Source organism: Oculina patagonica, chromosome 4, assembly GCF_052425735.1.
Source record: "Oculina patagonica isolate OP01 chromosome 4, crgOcupat, whole genome shotgun sequence".
NCBI classification, from domain to species: Eukaryota; Metazoa; Cnidaria; class Anthozoa; order Scleractinia; family Oculinidae; genus Oculina; species Oculina patagonica.
This window is the reverse complement of record NC_135761.1, coordinates 21,161,851-21,176,073: the sequence shown is the minus strand read 5'-3', so window position 1 is coordinate 21,176,073 and position 14,223 is coordinate 21,161,851. Positions and strand designations below refer to the sequence as shown.

Genomic DNA, 14,223 nt, shown 5'->3' with positions numbered 1-14,223 from the left:
AACAGAGAACCAACTACTAACGGAGATCTGACTTGACGCAAAAGAGGCTCATCAAAGAAGAAAAAGTGCAGTGCAGTAAGTTACGTCTTTTATCGTGTTTATAAGACTCTTTCCTCCGCAGAGGCCTTTCTCTTTTTTCGTAAGGGCTGGGAAATAGGGAGAAGTTAAAAGTGAGCGCGCGGAGCCTGGGGATATAACGGCTGCCTGATGTAGTACCTCTCGAAGTATAAAGATTGAAGCAGCTCGACCGCTGAGTGGGACGTCTGAACCTCAGGCTATAAACCAATATAAGGGAAACAAATCGCAAGTTTTAGTAATATGAGAACACTTTGTATGCGAAATAAGTTACCTGCTCCCGCTCACTTCAATTTTAGGTGGCTAAATTTCGTAATCCAACGCTTAAACGATTTACCGTTAAGTCAAGTTATGCCAGCCTAATCAGCCATTTTTAAATGAAAGACCGTATTTGGAAAAGCGAAAATAGATGGTTCTTAGCTAAAGGTCAAAAGTCGTTAAAACACCATACAAGTTTTGACACGTTGGCATTGGCAGCTTTTCAAGCATAACAGCAGTATTATAAACCTTGGACGACCTCCGCAGTTATTTACCTTGATATAAGTAACATTTTTTTACCATATTTGGTCCTCATTTCAAGAGAAAACGTGCTCTTTAGGCAATAAGGAATGCTATTTAAAAGGGAAAATAAATTAAAAATCCCTGACAGTAAGAATTCCTCGTGATCAGTGAATGTTCACTCGTCAAGAAGTCGTTTTTGGCTTGGAGCAGTATAGGTATGTTTTCGTTTTCGTCCATCGTCTTATAATCTAAAAAATTAATCAAAAAAGCAGCAGTTTATGGTAGAATTATATTCAGTTAACAACAATAGTAACTTCCTTAGAACTTCGTTCAACCTTTTTCAGTATGTACTTAAAAAGTCCTAGTCCGGCCCGCAGTGTTCTGTTTTGTCGTTGCGAAATGTCGCGCGCGTGTGATGTCCTATTATATCGTACCTTTCGTAGCGTGTCGCTGCAAACAATCGTACCGTGTAAATCGGCTTTAATAATATTCTCATTCCGTCACGTTCCCACAAACTATACTGCGAGCTCAAAGAGCCAAAGCTGTACACGCAAAATAATTGCTAGATACAGTTCTTCGAGCCTCGGGAACATCACATATCACATGATATCAAGAACCCAAGAAGGCGAGTTTAGATCGTATCAAGGGTGAGCTGTGCCAGTAAGGTTGTCATCAGAGATGTTAGTCCTACTCTGGGACCCAAAATCGCCCAAAGTCGCCTAAAGTCGCCCAAAGTCGCCCAAAGTCGCCTTAAGTCGCCTAAAGTCGCCCAAAGTCGCCTAAAGTCACCCAAAGTCGCTCTAAGTTGCTTTATAGATAGTATAGATATTTTCTGTAACAATGCTTTATGGTGTACCATGATGATTTCCATGTACATGTATACCACAACTGTACTTAGGTCGGTAACCTAAATTGCCTAAAAGGTCACCAAAAATTGCCTAAAGTCGCTCAAAATCGCCCAAAGTCGCCTAAAGTCGCCCAAAATCGCCTTAAATCGCCCAAAATCGCCCGTAATTTTTAACAAAATAAGCTAAAATCGCCTAAAGTCGCCTTAAGTCGCCCAAAGTTACGGCGACTTAGCGACAGTGACTCACCCTCGCAATGCAAGCTGGTCACACTGATATTTGATTGGAAAATAATCATTATTCAGACGGCCTCTTTAAAAGCCCTTATTCCAAAAAGCATTTGTCATGAAAATTAACAGCCGATGCAGTCAATGTGGTCACTGGTAGGTAATGGTCACGTACAAAATTGGCGACAGACAGAGAATAGTCAGTCAGTTGTCTTCACAAGGTCGTCACGCAATGCGTTGCGTGACCATAACGGCTGTATTAGAGATATCAAAAGGGTAGGTAGAACTCAGCAAGAAGCGATTTACATCAACTATGGTTTTGATGTAATTACACTAAAATTTCACTAGTTCACTAATATATTCGTATTAACTGGGGTGGGGGTGATTGACTGACTGACTGACTGACTTTCCTCGGTAAAAAAAAGTGACCGTCAAAAAGGAGTTCTTTTGTAGGCGGGTTTCTTGTGATGAGAACTGACAATTTTCACTCTTGACAGAATCCGCTGACCATGAGGGCTCAATCGCTGATATTATTGACATTTGCTTCTTTGTACGCTGTCACACTTGCTGAGGAGGTAAAATGCATTCTCTTTCCAATAGCCCTTAACGCTTCTCTTAGTCGGCGAAGCCTTGGCACGAGAAACGAAGGGCCCTTGAGACACAGGATTTCTGAGTCCTAGATTCTAGGACTTCCGGTCTTCATGTATGCAGTCATGATGTTTTTTTTATTTCAGTTTAAGAATTATTTATTTCAAACAGCCAATCATAAAAATTTGTTTAAAACTGCTTTGTCTCCAGAGCCATTCGTTTCTTGTACCAAGGCCCCGCCGGCTAAGAAAAACGTAAAGGGCTTTGGGGATGAGAATGGTAAAGATGTTATGCTTTTTAAGCGTGTTCTATTCTTTGGAACGTTTTCCTTTTTAACATCTGCGTGTCAGTGAAAACTCGTCTCTTGTTTCCACTACAGGCCTGTCCAGTACCTAACGGTGTTCCTGGTATTCCAGGAACTCCAGGTATACCAGGCCCTCGCGGTCGTGACGGAGCAAAGGGAGAACAAGGAGAGACTGGTCCCAAGGGAGAACCGGGAACCAAGGGAGAGGCTGGTGCCCAGGCTTTTCCCAACTGGAAACAGTGTGTTTGGAGTAAAGAAGATGGCCGCGATTTGGGATTAATTCAGGTAAAGCTGACGTTTGACAAGAGAACGTCTGTTTACAGACATCCAGGATTTGACTTAACTAAATATCTTGTACAACCTCGTTGAGCTACCATGGCCAGCTGTCTCGCAGGTACCCTGCAAGCAAAGCCCTTTATTTTCCACTGATAGATCACATGATATCTTACAATAAAACTTTCCCGCCAAAAGTCTCTGAGCGGGCAACATTGCAAAATCTATGACGTCATGGAGAGGGAAACAGTGCAATGTTGCCCACGAATGTTGACCGTTGAGCGCCATTTTTGTAAGTCTCGCTTGTGCTATATAATAAATCACTAATGACTGGTTCTTCGAGAAACTAGTTAATTTTGTTTCCCGCCGAGAATCTCAATGTTCTCGGGAAACAAAGTCAACTGATTCCCTTGGCATATATTACAAATACTATTTTTGATAATATAGAGTGTGAGGAACAGCCATAAAACAGTTTATAAAAGGTATATAAAACAAGCTGGAGACAATATTTTACCTATAGTAGCTTTTACTAAACTTTTTTTAAGATATGACTTGGATTCAAGTTACTCTACAACCGGCCGAAAAGAGTGGGTTAGGTCAGACATGATTAATTTGATTTTGATTACTTTCCTTAAACAGGACTGTATCTTTCAAAAAAGACAAAAAGATACCTCCCTGCATGTGTTCTACTCTGGAGCTCTTAGCATCCGGGGATGCAGTCTGTGTTGCAAGCGTTGGTTTTTTACCTTCAATGGCGCTGAATGTAGTGGCCCAATGCCTATTGACGGAGTTATCTCCATTGACGTTAATACCTATAGCCAAAAACAACCCCGCCGTGTCCGCCATATTGAGGGCTACTGTGAGAACATCCCAAAGGGGCAAGTGCGTGTTGGGTTCAACGTGGGAAACTGCGCAGGTCCCAGTTATGGCAATGCAGATGCTGAATCTGGCTTTAACTCAGTGTCCCGGATTGTGGTTGAAGAAGTAGCCGCTCCCCAGCCGTAAATAAACATCAGAAACTGATATGTCACAGTTTTGCCGCAATAAACATTTAACTGACTTGATAAACACCTCAAAAATAACTAACATAGTGGAGTAGCCATATCAACTTGAGTTTCTATTACAGTTTCCACTGAATTAAAACACAACAGTCTTATCACTTCATACTTTCTGTCGAATTTAGTACTCGCCGCGGATAAAATAATCTTTTTGCTTTATAGCATAGTTCGAAGGCACAGACCAGTTTTTGCAACACCATTAAATGTAGCTGGCCTGCGTGACTCTAACACGATAACAGCACGAAAACAACGTCAAGTAAAATAAATGTTAGTCGATAAATGGTACAGCAATGTCACAGTTAAACGTTTGAGGTCTTTGACTGAGATCTTTGTGACTACGTCATAGTTAGTCTCCCTCTACTCACACAGTACCAAAGTTCAGTAATGTGACTATATATGCGGCATGTTTGTGTAGTGTTTTAAGAAGAGTTTTTTTTCCTTAACTGAATTAACGAACAACATCAGATATTACTGAGGGGGCCATTTTCGACACACGCCACATACAGCCTGCAGAACAGGTAGTGTTGGCGGAGCAGAGCGCGAAGCTCTATATTTTACATATACCTTTGTAAACAGAAATCATTCATTAACCTAACAATTTTGAGTTGATGTTAGACAGAACGCGATGAGTGGCTTCGCAGGAAACGATGAGCGAAATTAGAAGAAAGAGTCTGAGAGAAGGAAATAAAATAAATTTCCCTCGAGCACAAAATACGCGGAACCTAGGCCTGACTGACCCACAAGCAAACAACGACAAGGTCGCCTAATACTTCCGCTATTACTTCAGCTGGTTAAGTTTAATACTACATTTTTGAACGAAAACTTTTGATCCGCGCGATCTTTCCTAAAAGAGGAATTTTCGCAACGAGAACATTATAGAGAAAATTCGTCTTTGAAAGGTATCTACTGATAATGTAATTTACACATAAATAATCAGTTAAGCACCAAAAGTCAATAGTTGTGTATAAATCTGAACTGCAAACAAATGCACAGTGTTAGTTTACTTTCCTTTTATTCAAGATGATTGCCAAAAAGACAGACTTCATTTTTAATCATTGTGTCGTTTATGAACGCATCTCGAAAATTGATTTTGATTCGTTTAGACAAGCAAACAGGAACATCAGTCTTCAATCTAATTGGATGTTGCCCAGTAAACTGGTAGAAACCTATTTACATAAAAAGTTTATTTGCTTAGAAGACGAGTCAGCAAGAGAATAATAATGCAGTGGTCAAAACACGAGTAAATTGAGGGTTGAAAATTTCAAGACATTCGAAGTAGTTTTGTTGTAGGATTACAGTGGCCATTTGCAGAAGGATCAGGACAAATTGCTTGTTAACATATATATTGACCGACCAGCAAATAAGCAGTGGATATCTACTACACAATAGGCTGTTGTGGTCAAGCGAATGTTCTGCGAATGTGTACGTCGTTGCCGACTTTTGGTGAAGACCTGAAAATTTTGTGCACACATCAAGGACTGTAACCATTTTCGTTTTTGGTCGTCCGTTTTTTCGATGAGCACTATTGAAGATTTAAGTGAAATATTTTGAGCATAGGTTAAGCAAAATACTTTAGTGACAAATTAGGATCGAGAAAACCTAAAGATTTGCTTTAGAGCCGGTTTATAGCTGTTTTTCTCAGTTAGCCTTCGGCTTCCTTAGATTCTTGACTGCTCTGCTGCGGGTAGAAGATAGGTCAGCAGACGATTAAACATTTTGAAGATAACAAATTTATCCTCAGCCAGTATTTATCTGTTCAGTTAAAGAAAGGACAAAAGTTTCAAGCTGATACAGAACTGGATGTACAAAAATCTCAAAAGAAAGGCTTACGACCTTTTGCCATTTTTGTAAACATGTTTCGCTGTTGTGTTAAAAATGCTGTAACGATAACATGCACTTGTTTAACATAAACACGGCGTTCATTTCCTCTCGGTTTGAAAGTCACCAGGATTTTTGTTCCCTCTACAGTTACTCTTTATCGATTTCTGAAGGATTACTAGAAAGCCGACAAACACAGACTGTATTTATTAGCTACTCAGTGACACATTGTCAAACAATTTCTGTAACCAAGAACTCAAATATTCAGGATCGAAAACATGTGAACAAATTGCTGCTGTGAGTGAAATTAGTTTAGTTGTATTATTAAATACGTGCGTACAAACCGAAACTTATATATAGACTAAGATCAAATCGACAACTGATAAAAAGGAAAAATAACAAGTAAAAAAAGTTTTAATTTGCTTGCAAAAATGTAACACAGCATATCCAGGTTGGCATGCACTTAAATATATACACAGCCATATTTTTATGCCAATACATCGCAACATATCACTTGGTTTACCTTTAAAGTATCAGAAATGATTTCACCATTTAGGGCTCAATTAATGACAATTTTATAAATAGGTGTCCATAAAGGACAAAGCTCTGTTTTACATATTTCGCTTAAATAAACTTCTACAAGTATTTATGTTTTGCATTTGAGAATACAAAGAGGCTAAATCATTCTTGTCGACTAGAAAATCAACCATCAACATAGTCCGCGAAACAGGGTTTTCAAACGACGTAAAAAAACCCGAGTGTAAAGCGCGTGTGCTTTTAAAGGCTATGAACATAGGGTCCTACGACGTCTAGTCTCGGTATTTTGGTTTATTCAGGCGAAATTACACAGATATAATCACCAAAGTGAACTCTGGAATTTCAACAGAACGAGGATAAGAGACTTCATCTTATTGGACAAATCCACCACAAAACTAACCATTTTATCCAATAACATTGCGCGTTAGAATGAGAATAACTCACCTATTTTACAAACTTGTTCTGACGAGAAGCTCATTAAACAAACAGAGGAACAAACCAAAACATTTGGTGAGCCACGGAAGAATATTTTCTTTCCAGTTTGTAACAGCGACAAGTAAGTATTGAAGAAAAAGCTTTCATTTGTTATACTGTTTTTTCTTTCTCGTCTTAATGCTTTACTCTCTATATTGACTAACAGTCGATTTTCTCTTTTCTTCAAGCGTTTAGCTTTTTGTTTCCTCTCAGACAACCAAAGCGCCGAGCTTTTTCAAAGGTAAGGTAACACGGAGCTTCTCGATATTTTTAATGAGAACAAAAATCACATCCAACTACAACCGATGAATTTTTTCAAAAAAGAGCAAATTCTGACTACACTAACACGAGACATTCAATGTGAAGAGTTTATTTAGGATGCGTCAGTCAGTCATCTGATGCAAAATGTATCCTGATACAGTCATCTGATGCAAAATGTATCGTTATACAGTCATCTGATACAAAATGTATCCTGATTACAATCTTGAATCTTGCAAAAAACAACAGTTCGTTCTAAGAGTATTTTAAAAGCTGTGTGCTACGCCAGATACGAAAAACCACCCTTTAGAAGTGGCCAAAAATAAGTGGAAACGTATTCCTCATCTAATGCAGCAGCACGAGACCCCGAGAGAAAGGGTACTAAATAATCTAGAGCATTTTCAATAGACTAGTTACAAAAGCTGAACAAACAACACTTTAAATAAAAAAGAAAAGCAAGCGAAGACGAGGACTGACGACGTAGAATGACCTAAATCTCCCGCCAAAACCTATATATACCTAGGCATCCCATAACAACCCGCGAACCTCTCAACCGTGCCGTCAGAATAGTAATTTCTGCCTAATTCATTCATTCAAACGTCAGAAATTACATTTAAATGCTATAGATGTCTTCTTCTGGTCGTTATCTGAAGAGATCGTTGCCAAACTCTCAAAAACCTCACTTGAACATGCGAACTAACATTCTCTTCCACTTCGAGGCATGTACTTTAACTTGGAGGAATGATTTCGTTTGGGGTAGAAATTGCTTTAGTGTTTTAGCTTTTTTCACCTTTTTTGAGGGTTGGCTATTCAATCGCCTTGGAAATGTCACGATTAAAACGTCGATGAGAGCACCTTTTTAACAAAACGTTTCATTGGCAAGATTCCTCGATTTTCAGAGTGCAAATTCGTGGTTTAATGCCTGCATCTCAGACCCAATTATCCCATCGCGCTCATTTCTTTGTAAGACATTTTTTAGCTGATCATGAAAAAACCGAAACCAAATGTGGAATTGCACGCATTTTAGGTATCCTACTGATGAACGGTTACGGCAATTAGATATTAGGAGGAGCGCCAGTACATTCATGGTCTGTCCCGGCCTTAGATTGTGAAAGTGAGTTCAGGTGATGACGTGGTACAAGAACCAAGCAACAAGAATCTCAGAACACAAAGCACTGAAAACCTTATAAGCACCCACTTTTTCGCCCTGGCTAGAATCAATCCGCCAGAGACTAAAAAGAGAGAAAGAAACGATAACTAGATAAAAGACAGAAAGCAAATAACGAACTTGCGACTTTTTACGGCTTGTGCATGACAAGCAAAGTACGCCAGTTGTGTAATTAAATTGTTTTATTCGTTTATTCTTAGCAGGATTTGTGGAAAATGAAGACTCAATTGTTGATTGTGCTGACAATATTCACAACTGGTATTTTATCTGCTGTGGCCAACTCGACTCAGAAGGTTCGGTGAAAAACTAATTTCAATGAATTTGTGTGAAACGATTCCTTTTCCGTTTTGATCCTCTTTTCTCAATTATTTCTTGCCTTTTCCGTTTCCAGGCCTGCCCAGCGGTTAACGGTCATCCGGGCATTCCCGGAAGTCCTGGGTTACCAGGCCCTTACGGTCGTGATGGAGCGAAGGGCGAAAAAGGAGAAACAGGAAAGACTGGGCTAAAAGGTCAAAAGGGAGGAACCCAGGCCTCTTCCAACTGGAAGCAGCGTGTTTGGAGAGGCGAGGATTTACGCGACCATGGATTATTAAAGGTAAAGCAATCAGACAGAACAGCTCGTAAATCTTAAAAACACTCCTACGTGAACGATGTCAAAGGTACTTGCAGAAGAAAAACCGAATATGTTCTCGGCCAGATTGAAAAAAATATATATAAATTAAAATGTTTAAATATTCTGTCTGATAATTTAGGAGGTGCTTGTTGCCTACGAGCTTTAAAAAAGTAAGCTAGACTTTTTTGATAGTAACCGAAAAGACACTGACATCTTCTAAAAAAAACCTGTTTACTAATTCCTGATTTGTTTATAGGATTGTCTTTTTAACAAGATGCACGACAACACCACCCTGCGTGTTTTCTACTCTGGAGCTCTCCGCATCTTCAGGTGCACTAATTGCTGCAAGCGATGGTTTTTTACCTTCAATGGCGCGGAGTGCAGTGGCCCAATGCCAATTGACGGAATTGTTTACATTCATGGAGTAAGTGGCCTAGAACCGCTGCGAGTCCGCCATTTTGAAGGGTACTGTGAGAACATCCTAAAAGGACGAGTGCGTGTGGGGTTCAACGTGGGAAACTGCGGAGGTTACGGCAATGCAGATGCGTCTTCTGGCTGGAACTCAGTGCCCCGGATTGTGATAGAAGAAGTACCCGCTCCCCAGCAGTAAAAGGTTTTACGCAAATCATCGAGAAGACCAGAAAATGATACAGACATTTGCACGATGACAATGCCCTGCCTTTTGTCACTGTAATTGTTGTTTTTGTTCAGTCTGGTCTTATTAAAATTTGAAAACGTATGTTTTTGATGTTGTACTTCTTTGGAGCTAATAAAAACACGTTCATGCAATAGCTGAGAGTGGTAAAGGGGGTCTAGATCACGTTTCACGAAAAAGATAATAGCCATTTCACGAGTCACGGGGAAAAAAGGACCTTTCACGGATCACGAAAAACCCTTTATCACCCTCAATCACGTTTCAAAGGAAAAAAAGCCATTTCATGATTCACAAGGTAAAAAAGGCCTTTCACGGAACACGAAAAAACCCGCTACAACCCTCCTAGTTCAATCGTTCATAATACTCTCTCTAAGATATAATTGAGCCTGCGGTTTTCATTTAAGACGCGTTTCTTCTGAGTGATAAGTTATATTTGTCAGTAATTAGGTTATTTTGACGTCTTAAATAGGATTGGGCATATGTTTCTATTAGATTCAAGCAATTTTGCTAAATAAACGAACGCTAGCTATCTTCTCACCCATGTCTGAAGGAAGGATATTGCAAACAGTGGAGCAGCTTTGTACTATAGAGAATTTTCGTATAGGAATTGCCTTTCAACGTGTTGCAGATAATATATGGACATTCCCAGTAAACTTTGTCTAGGTCTTCAAGCTGACTCATCATCTTCCATCGAATCCTTGTGATGACCTTGCTCTGTAGTCCTACACATAATCCAATCTATTATCAACAGGAAGATCAGAGAAACCCCGACATTACACAACCTTGTTTCACACCTGCTTTCACGGTAATAAAGGATGAAGGATAACCCCAATAAGTTCATTGTGTCCAACAATTCAGACAAAAATGAGGATCTTGATAAATGGATTGTTATATTTTGGTATAAGCTATACCATCATCAGATCCGATATTCCTGCTCCATCGATCACTGCACACTTGGTGTTCATTGTCATTCATTGCAATGACAAAAGCGGATGAAAAAGGCTTGATACCTCTCTTCACAAATGCCTAAGGAGAATCTAGAAGGTCCATTGGCCCATGCGTGTGTCCAATGATGAAATTCGGAGAAAAGCAGGAATCGAAAAGATCAGTTCACAAGTACGACGCAGGCGATGGAAGTGGATAGGTCAAATTCTGCGTATGGCGCCAAACCGAAACCCACACGTGGCATTATCCTGGGCACCAAGCGGGAAAAGAAGTAGGGGACGGCCAAGGAAAACATGGCGGAGAACGGTGGAGAAGGAACGCGCTGAGCTGGGACTAACATCGTGGGCTGCAGCAGCAGCTGTGGCCAAGAATAGGGACAGATGGCGGGCATTGATGTCCGGCCCTATCCCCCACCCGGGGGCAAGGAACTAAGGGAACGAACATTTGGCCGCGCGTATAGAAACAGCGAATGCAAGAAGGCAGAACTGCAGAGTGGATAACCCAAGAACCGTGATCCGATATTTCACCTTTGGAGACGCGAATCAGAAAGTGAAAAAAATGCAAACGAGCATTTACGAAGATTTACGGAGTTGGAAAGAAACAGATTAGAGTGTTACTAAAAAGAGGAGGCCTTTCAGTGGAGTGGTGGAGAAAGATAGACGGCTCCTGCAGAGTAAACATAACTTGGCCAAAACCGCTGGACTGAAAGCAGAGGTATGTCGATCTGTTTGATCTGTATATGCCTGACCTACCAACTGTCCCTGACGGGTGCTCACTGAAGGGCTATGTCCACGACTCGCAGCTCTACTTGTCGTTTCCTGTCCGGGAAGCAGACCAGACTGCAGCTAAATTGAACGCGGATGTCCAGAAGATTGCCGCCTGGTGTTGCACGCATAGCCTTCTTATTAATCCAGATAAAACTAAGCTGCTATTGCTGGAGTGCTGGGAACTTCACAGATGTTAGCATGCATGCCGAAGGATTTCAGCATCACCTTACTTGGCAAGAAGATACGGCTGTCACATTCCGCGAAGGACTTAGGTGTTGTAGTTGATGAACACCTAAGTTTTATCGAACATGTGACTGATGTAGTGTCCAAGTGTACTGCTAGCTTGTGTCAAATAAAACCGTGTAAAACATCTATTTGATAAACCAACGCTAACAACCACCATCAATTCTCTGGTTTTCAGCAAAATGCTTTACTGTTCATCAGTTTGGGCCAGTACAACAAAGAACAACATTGCTCGACTTCAGAAAGTGTAAAACTTTGCGGCTACGGTTGCTACAGGAACAAGGAAATTTGATCACATCACCTCTACGTTAAAACAACTCCATTGGTTGCCGGTTGCTTGGCGGCTTGAAGTCAGAGACGCTGTAATGGCTTATAAATGTTTGCACGGACTAGCCCCAGCATATCTGCGCAGCAAATTCATTGTTAGAGCTGACGTCCATTCTATCAATACAAGACAAAGTTGGATGTCGTGCTTTTCAAAACAGCTACCGGCCAGCAGTCATTTATATTCAGAGCTACTCGGCTTTGGAATGAACTACCTCGGACTCTAACAGATGTGAATAGTTTGAGTATTCTTATTCCTAAGAATTGTCGACCCATGAAAAGCATAAACCATGAGCGATGCGAGGCAAATGTTTACTGGGAAATCGGAAAAAATAATGATATCGTAATCTGTGACATAATAAACACTATAATAAGACAGGTTGCATAAATCTTGCTCTTAAAGCTCTCAAAGAAATAAAATGTCTTGAAGACCTAGAGACAAAAAGAAAAAAAATGTTTAGAATCGGTCAGGTCGATCATAAAATTTCAGGAACTTCGTACCGCCACAGCCTTTTGCAAATACAATACAATACAATACAATACAATACAATACAATACAATAGTCGTTTAATGTGTCATACACTTAGCAATAAGGTGTGACATTGCAGAAATGTCACACCAGCTAGTTTACAGGTATTCCACCTAAATTAGTTAAAAAACCGCATTAAATCTCTTTTCCCAGTAAATATGAACACCCCGCCCCTTCCCCAAGGCTGCCAGCCCCCACCTAAATCAAGGTAAAGAGAATCAAATGTGAAAATTTATATCTATATAAGAGGGTGTTACCGCATTAATGATTAGAAGGATAAGAACAACTGGAAAAAGAAAAGTTTTTGACAGTATTAACAGTAACAGCAAACCTTCAGCCTATGAAGAAATCTTTTGCAAGCATTTTCATTGAGCAGCAAGTTCTCACCTGAACGACCAGTGACGTCTCACTTGGAAACTGGTCAGAATGGGCGCTGGCCAATATTCCTCTCATGCAAGCTCTTTGAACTTCCTAAAAGATAGATAAACCATAAAGTTTTCTAAAAAATGCAAGGTCACTCAATAATAATAACAGTAATTTAATGACAAATCTGTTTAATCTAAGTTAGAGAAGGGTCATCCACAGTATCAAAAAGGCATTGCATAAGTGCACAAAAAAGAAAAACAAAGCAACACTTGACCTTAATCATCTACAGGTCAACTGCCAAAAAAGAATATTCCTTACAAAAGCGACTTAGGCCTAGTTCAGACATCGTGCTCCTGCCGTGCCGAACTAAATTGCAATTAGGTTCGACTGTAGCACGGCAGAAGTACGACTCTGATTCAGACGTCGTGCCAGAGTCGTGCCAAATTCACGAGTACTGAATCTACGTAACAATAAGTCAGCGGTGATCCAACAATGACGCCGTTTTCCAAATTTGCAGCAAAAACTCAAAGAAAAGCAACAGAAAAAAACTTTTTCTTTTGCGAGTACGGTGGTTGTTTGTTTGTTTGCCCGACTAGTTTCCGAAAACTTGCTTATTTCGGATTCAGACCGGCTAGCTTCTTCTTCGCCCTGCTCTCTGTCATTAGTGTCATCTACTTCGTTGAATGAAACATCCTCGACGTGCTTTTTAGCAGAAAAATATTTATTGTATTCCTTTGGCTGGCCGCCATGGTTTTTGCCGTCTGGCAAGAATAAAATTCAATTTGCATACTTCTAAGTATGCAACTGGTGACGATATTAAAACATCGTCACCAGGGTCTTCTCCGTTTTCAAAATGGCGGCTAAAAACGGAGAAGACCCTGGGAACGAGGTTGTGCGCATACTCCGTAATGGAGAATTATTCTCGGGTCTCCTCGTAACTCCTCGCGGGAACGTAATCCCGCCAAAATACATTAATATAATTTATGAATTTGGTTTGGTGCGGCAAAAGCACGATGTTTGAACCGCTGCCGTGCCAGAGTCGTGCGGCACGACATGCCGTGTCGAACTAAATTGCTTTGCCGAACTCAATTCAAAAGTTTGATTCAGACGCCGTGCTTCTGCCGTGCTTTTGTCGAACTTAATTCCTGAATTTAGTTCGGCACGGCAGGAGCACGATGTCTGAACTAGGCCTTAGTCAGGTAAACATTAATTCTAAATGTACTAAAGTACTACTATAAAAATGCTACTTGAACAAAAAAAAGGAAATCAACTGAATTTATTTTATTTTACAAGTTCTTATCTTTATCACCACAAGAAAACTTCCCAGAACTAGGCTCAGGTTGAAAACAATGTAATAACAAGTTTTCCCATGTCTCCATTGCCACTAAAAGGGCTAAAAAAAACCCAACTACCTTCCCGTATGCGCAGAAATTGGATTAATATTATGACAAGTGTCTTAATTTTTAAGACCCCTTTTGTGTTGTCTGGCCTCAGATATATATATGTAGATATGAATTTCTTGTAATCACGGTGGTCGGTTTCTAGGGCTTTTGCTCCCGCACCTTCCAAAACTGAGAGTTTTAGGCCATAGACAGAAGTAGAATGTATGGAATGTAACTTGGCAGGGAAGTAGGCTGATAAATTACCTATTTGTT

At 40.3% G+C, this 14,223-nt stretch overlaps 2 protein-coding genes across 3 annotated transcripts; both read left to right on the top strand.

The window, feature by feature from the left end:
• Positions 1–4,340, top strand: LOC144651922 (collagen triple helix repeat-containing protein 1-like). The gene is made up of 4 exons (XM_078511995.1): positions 1–75; positions 2,146–2,223; positions 2,616–2,825; positions 3,453–4,340. The coding sequence occupies exons 2-4, from the start codon at positions 2,158–2,160 to the stop codon at positions 3,816–3,818; spliced, it is 642 nt and encodes a 213-aa protein (XP_078368121.1). The 5' UTR covers positions 1–75; positions 2,146–2,157; the 3' UTR covers positions 3,819–4,340.
• A 532-nt stretch (positions 4,341–4,872) lies between these two features.
• LOC144651837 (uncharacterized) lies at positions 4,873–9,510 on the top strand. 2 transcript variants are annotated; one of them, XM_078511867.1, is made up of 5 exons: positions 4,873–6,782; positions 6,889–6,941; positions 8,330–8,419; positions 8,518–8,721; positions 8,996–9,510. In XM_078511867.1, the coding sequence occupies exons 1-5, from the start codon at positions 6,656–6,658 to the stop codon at positions 9,347–9,349; spliced, it is 828 nt and encodes a 275-aa protein (XP_078367993.1). In that variant the 5' UTR covers positions 4,873–6,655; the 3' UTR covers positions 9,350–9,510. The 2 variants fall into 2 exon arrangements, with proteins under 2 accessions (XP_078367993.1, XP_078367992.1); XM_078511866.1 differs by having other exon boundaries at positions 8,327–8,419.
• Positions 9,511–14,223: the final 4,713 nt, after the last annotated feature.

Coding starts and splice junctions, on each gene's coding strand:
- LOC144651922 (XM_078511995.1), top strand. CDS start 2,158: ATGAGGGCTCAATCGCTGATATTATTGACATTTGCTTCTTTGTACGCT. Junction 2,224..2,615: donor CTGTCACACTTGCTGAGGAG/GTAAAATGCATT, acceptor TTTCCACTACAG/GCCTGTCCAGTACCTAACGG. Junction 2,826..3,452: donor GCGATTTGGGATTAATTCAG/GTAAAGCTGACG, acceptor TTCCTTAAACAG/GACTGTATCTTTCAAAAAAG.
- LOC144651837 (XM_078511866.1), top strand. CDS start 6,656: ATGAGAATAACTCACCTATTTTACAAACTTGTTCTGACGAGAAGCTCA. Junction 6,783..6,888: donor CCAGTTTGTAACAGCGACAA/GTAAGTATTGAA, acceptor CTTTTCTTCAAG/CGTTTAGCTTTTTGTTTCCT. Junction 8,420..8,517: donor TGGCCAACTCGACTCAGAAG/GTTCGGTGAAAA, acceptor TTCCGTTTCCAG/GCCTGCCCAGCGGTTAACGG.